Raw genomic sequence first — 6,000 nt, 5'->3', positions numbered from 1 at the left:
TGCCTGTAAACACAATAGGTACATTTTTCATGCTTTAAGGGAATGGCTAAGACAGAGAGGTGTGATTATAAGGTTGTGGAAATTTAGATAACATCCCCAATATTCAGCCTTCTTAGGTCCTCCTCTCTCCATATGTTTTACATATTGAAAACTTTTGTAAACTAATAAGGGAAAGTGAAAGAAATCAAATCATCATTATTATAGTTTACTATTTAAAAGCTTGTCTCTTCTTCATTAGTGTTATAGTTATGATGATGATGATGATTATCTTTCATTGAATGTGAAGGGAGCTATAGTTAGTTTTTTTTTTACAAATATCATCTTAACTCCACATATCAACTCTATAGTTACTATTGACATTTACAAAGAAACCTAAACTTTATATTCTAAGTTACTTGTCCAGGATCATCAGTAAATCAGGGATTAGAATTCAGAGTTTTCTGATTCCAAAATGATTTCTGTGTTCCCAGTGATGAGCCAGCCTCTCTTCCTTCTATTCTCTCGTCACTTCCAGATGCTGCCTACCCCTTTTTTCATGGTGTTTTTATTCATCTATCACTGGTTAATCCTGTTGTCTCAGGTTTTTAGCAAAGTGGTCATTCTGCTCATTGGCTGAGACATTTGTGGACAGCACTGGCCATTATCTATTTAGTTCAGCAGCTTAAGTCTGGAGACACTCACATCTAGCTCGGCAAGTAAGTTCTAGGAAGAAAAAAAAAACATAACAAGCCAATAGATTAACAGACTAATGTGGCAGATCCTGGCCAACAGGATCCGTGTATGTTGTGGCTGCTAGAGAACAAATACACACAGACTACAGGAATCCTACGGGAAAAAAAGGATGGCACAGCTGCTCTCTAAGTCAGAGAGAGAGGGCAAGAGGGCCAGAGAGCCCCAGTCCCTGCCTGGACAGGCTTTTATTGCTTCTCTGGGTACCTTACATGGAGGGTAGTCCTCAGTTACTATGCACAGGTTCACTGCCAGGGATTACCTTTTATAGATTGCAAAGGAAGGAATGTTGCCAATTACTTCAAAGAGAAGGATGCTGCAGATCAGGGGGAAAGTGGTTGAACCGGTCACACTCCATGCTTGGGAGGTTTAGCTCAGATTTTAGGAAGTTGCAGTAAGCCCTTGCTGTCGCAATTCAGGGTGAAGGAGTTTTAGCAAAAGCTAGTCTCATATCAGTCTAGGTACAATGCAGGCTTGATTCCTCATGGGAAAACCTCTCTGTGGGCGTGGTCCTGCATGCCACTCGCTCCCTACTGGTGTTCCACGTGGAGGCTGAACCTCGAAGTGGTTCCCTACAGACTAATCCTGTGGTTGAGGAGAGTACCGGTATTTCTTCTCTTTCCTTTGTTAGCGTGGTAGATGAGGTGTGTGCTGAGAGATCTTAATCACCTGAGAACAGCAATGACAAGCAGTGACTGTACAGGGTTTGCATAAGCTTCAGTGTGTTTGACATTTCCCCAGGGTATTGGCCAGGTGGTCCTGTTTAGATGGAGGGGAAAAATAAGGACCATCGGGCTTTGCTCAACCAAGGAGAGGAGAATGAACTGGTGAGTCTTTCCTGCTTTTTTTAAAGTATATTTTATTGATTATGCTATTACTGTTGTCTTAACTTCTACTGCACCTGCCTCCTCCACCTGGTACACCCCTTCCCTTCAGCAATTCCCCCCTTGGTTCATGTCCATGGGTCATGTGTGTAAGTTCTTTGGCTTTTTCCTTTCCTATACTGTCCTTAACCTCCCCCTGTCTATTTTGTTCCTACCAGTTATGCTTCTTAATCTTTGTACCTTTCCCCCCATTCTCCCCCTTCCCCCTTCCAGCTGATAACCCTCCAAATGATCTCCATACCTATGATTCTGTTTCTGTTCTGGTTGTTTGCTTAGTTTTGGTTTTTATTTTTGTTTTTTGTTTTTTGGGTTTTTTTTTGTTTTTAGATCCAGTTATTGATAGCTGTGAATTTGTTGCCTTTTTAATGTTCATGATTTTTATCTTCTTTTTCTTAAATAGTCCCTTTAACATTTTATGTAATCGTGGCTTGGTGATGTTACAGTCTTTTCAAAGTCCCCAAGGCTGTGGGCAGGGGCTATTGAAGTGATGTTGGCTTTAGGACCTGGAGAGGTCTCAGTCTGGTAAGGCTCCTTGAGGCCCCAGAGCACAGTTTTATAGTGGGGAGAGCTGCAGGGGCTGGGAATGTGTGTCTTCTAGATGAAGGCACTCTTGCCCTCCTTCCATGCACCCGACTGTGTGAAGCCTGCTCCTCAGACGTTATGCAGAGTAATCAGCTGCACTCTCACATGGAGTTCACTGAGGTGTTTTTCCGGGCCTTAATGTAACTGGACAAGCTCAGGCAAACACTGAGCTCTCTGTCATTATTCTTATGTTCTTGGTGTGCACGTATAGCTCCAACTCAGGGTGCTTCAGGAGGAAGTCATGCTCGTTGCACAGAGAGGCTATAAGCACCAAGGACGGAAGAAGGAAGAGAGTGTGGCCTGGGGTTTAGCACATATTTTAAAAAATGTTCTTACTTCTGTGATTCTTTTACCCCCATTGCTTCTTTCACCAAACATATATGAATCTTTAAAAGTAATCACTGAAAGCTTGTAAACTCCTACAGTGTCTATTGGGTGCTGACAAGTTGACCTTTATTATTTTATTTGATCTGCAGAACTCAGAAAAGAAATTAATCCTATTGCATAGAAAAGAAATCTGAGACCAGGAAGGTTGAATAACTTGCAAGGTCATCAGCCTGCAAGGGACATGCTGGATATCCAGCCCACTCCTTCCTTCTTTACAGCCCGTGTGCTCCTGCTGCAATAGTGTCTCTAGCTGGGCAGTGAGAAAGGGAGACCGAGAGACAGGGGCACGGGACACAGAGGGTGCCCTGGGGGCGGGAGGGAGCCCAGAGGATAGGATTCATACATCAGAAGGGTGTCAGTTTCCTGTCTGGCTTCTCGGTCCCTATGAATTCTGTGGGATAGTTATCCATCTACCCTTGTTTGTTAACCTGAGGAAAAAAGTGATTTAATCACTTGCTTTGGCCAATACAGCAACCCCAGCCACATGTGGGGCTGAGCACTAGAAAAGTATCTAGTTCGAAATGAAAGGTGCTATAGTGTAAAATACACACAGGACTTTGGAAACTTTGTTAAAAAGTGTAAAATGTCTCATTTTACATTGGTTACACATTGAAATGACATTTGGGATTTGTTGGGTTAAATACAGTATATTATGGAAGTTAATTTCACCTGCTTCTTTTTGCTTTAATGTGGTTCCTAGGGAATTTAAATAACAAACAAGGCTCACGTCAGTTTACCGTTGATTTTGACAATGGCAGGGCACTCTGAAGTCTTCAGACTGAAGGGGTTCACAGAATATGTTCACAGCAGAACAACTCTGTGCTGATACTGATGTTTTGTTCAACTTGTAGAGGAGTGCTCATAAAAATCTTTGGCTGCTCTTTATTTTTCTCTAACAAACTAGGTGTTCTATCTGTAAGGTTTACAGCCCAGTATTTTAATCTTTTAATCACAGAGGAGGCATGGGTATGAAAGCATTAAATAACAGGCCAGGTGCCACAGTTTACTTTTCCGGTGGTGATCAAACACTTCTAGAGATACCCACCGAAAATCCTATTAGGAATCCCACTAGGCTTATGTCAAGTAGTCAGGGCTTGTTGGGGAAGAGGGGGAGGAGGTAGATTTCTTCTCCATGATATCACTTGTGAGCTTGGGCACAGAGCACAGATGCACGCCCTGTCCAGGTGAATCAGAACTCCGGGGGAGTTAGGTAGGCCTGGGGGAAACAGGGGTCACAAGCTGGGAGGGAGCCGCCGCCCTAGCTCCTCGAGGCTGCTGTCCTGCAGTCAACGGACCGTGCTTTCAGCGCTGTAGTTTGAAAGGGAAGCCAGAAATCGGTATGCGTGTGTGAAATAGACTTCTTATGAATTTTGGAAACAAATTCCGTTTTTTAAAAAATGATAATCGGTATGCCAAACTAAACCTGGGCTTGGTCTTATCCTCGGCTTTGGGAGCTGTCAGTCCGTGACTATTACAGCCTCTTCCCACCTGTTCTTACTTTCCCAAACGTTCCCACAGCCCTTTCTGACTTCTATTTGCATTCACAGTTTCAAGTGGACAATCACTTGTGATTGTGTGAGAGGAGCTGAGGTGAAAACAACACACTGTACAGGCAAACAATAAATTCCTTCCATCAAACACCCACAAGGAGCCTATGCAGCGGGGAGGGCCTGTGCAGTCCGAGTCATTTCGCTGAGCTCAGCGTGGGTATAGAGCATCGTACTAGCCTCCAGGGCTGAGCCTTGGTGCCATTCCTGTCTGCTGTTCTCTGGCCCTACCTCCTTCAGGAGAGGGAGACGCTAATATCGCATGGGGCACTGCGCTAGGCACTCGGCAAACAGTATTTCATGTCACCCTCACAGCAGCCCGTGTGATAGCCACCCTCACTGTGCGGGCCGTTATTGTTTTTCCTTAACTCCTCCCTCTCAGTCTTCCTCCTCCCCACTACTAACAAGCTCCAGTGGTCTCCTTTTCCTTCACCTGCCATTTTCCTAAACATTTGCCCTGACTAGATATTTCATCAGCCCCTCCGACCACAGCCAACTCTTCTTGTGTCTTGACCTCTTCTCAGGATCCACAACTTCCCTGATAGCCCACAGGATCCTTCACAACATCAGACTTCAAACAACCCTGGAGCCTTCTGGCTGTGGAGCCCAGTGCCTCTTGGAACAGGCGTTGGCCTCAGGCAGACATGTGTCTGGTCTGTTGGGCAAGTCACTGAACCTCTCTGAGTCACTTGTGAAGTGTGGAGAGTAAAGCCTTCCATTCAGAATTGTGGTGAGGGTTAAATGAGATAACACAGCCTTTCCAAAATACCTTCTGCAGGACAATGTTGTTCTTAGGTATTGTATAAGATGTCTCCTTTTTCATTCTATCAGTTGGGTTTCAGAAATATGAGGTGAAACAGGAAGGCAGATAACAGTAGGGCCTCTCAGAGTCTCTAGTATAATATCTCGGCTCTTGGTGAATTTCTCAGAGGGGCATTACAGTGTGTCCCATGGAATCTTTCCTCCGTGAGTATGTGTGCAATTTTTTTATGGCTGATGTTCCATGGAACCACCACAAGAAAGGGTGGGATGTTTTCAATGAGTGAAAGCTGTTGTTTTATCGTTACTACCCTTCTGGGAGAAAGAAGTCATTTGTGTCTGTTTAGCCAGTCCCTGTGCAGGTACATTATGTGTGTATCAGCCTCTGTTTTGGAGTCTGCTCTGGCCATACTTGCTGCATTTATTTCTGGAGAGATGGCCTGAAACCTGGCCCCTGAGGCAGAAGTCCTGCTTTATTTGTATCTATTGCTAAGCCCAAGCATTCCATCAGTGCCTGCCTCTGCACACACACTCTCCCACTAAGTGTCAAAATTACAAGAGGAAGCAGCCCCAGGGGCAACGTGGAGGACCTGGGACTGACAGGAGAGCACTTCGCCTCAAGGCACCTTTTTTCTGGGAGAGCGGGGAGGAACCCTGGACTCGAAGACAGCAGATGTGGGCTTCAGTCAAAACTCTGCTGCCAGCTGTGTAGCTGTGGACCCCTCCGCGGGCCTCACTAGGAGCCTGGCTCACAAGGTCTGTGAGGGTGTCAAACAAAATGGGGAAAGAGCTGAGAAAACATGAAGCATGCACTTACATGCAGGGAGTCACGTGTCACGATGTGTGGTGTGAGACATGCAGGGACACATATATTCAGTGAAATTGATATTGAGAATATTTCCCCTTTCTCTGACTAAACTTGGGCAATGATAATTGTTTGAGGTCTACCATTATAGAAACAACTAATATGTGAAGAGTTGGTGAGAAAGATCTGAAACTTTAAACATCTGAATTATTTTAAACAATGTCATACATTCTTCATCTCCCATTAACATACAAAAAACACTCAAAAATGGTAAACATGAAAATGAAAAAGTAAGCCCTACTGGCCC

At 44.5% G+C, this 6,000-nt stretch overlaps 1 protein-coding gene across 2 annotated transcripts in view; it reads left to right on the top strand.

Annotated features, from left to right (window-relative positions):
- Positions 1-571: 571 nt before the first annotated feature.
- The window catches only part of ATP13A5 (ATPase 13A5), a 98,669-nt gene continuing 93,240 nt past the window's right edge, over positions 572-6,000 (top strand). The window contains exons 1-2 of one of the 2 annotated variants that reach the window (XM_036017851.1): positions 572-695; positions 1,471-1,556. In XM_036017851.1, the coding sequence (XP_035873744.1) occupies positions 1,497-1,556 (60 nt within the window). In that variant the 5' untranslated portion in view covers positions 572-695; positions 1,471-1,496. Of the gene's footprint in view, positions 696-1,181; positions 1,557-6,000 lie in introns of those variants that run through there. The other variant, XM_028504659.2, reaches the window with a different exon arrangement.

This window comes from Phyllostomus discolor, chromosome 2 (assembly GCF_004126475.2).
Source record: "Phyllostomus discolor isolate MPI-MPIP mPhyDis1 chromosome 2, mPhyDis1.pri.v3, whole genome shotgun sequence".
Classification (NCBI taxonomy): Eukaryota; Metazoa; Chordata; class Mammalia; order Chiroptera; family Phyllostomidae; genus Phyllostomus; species Phyllostomus discolor.
Note: the sequence above shows the minus strand (reverse complement) of the source record. Positions and strands in the feature narration are given on the sequence as shown.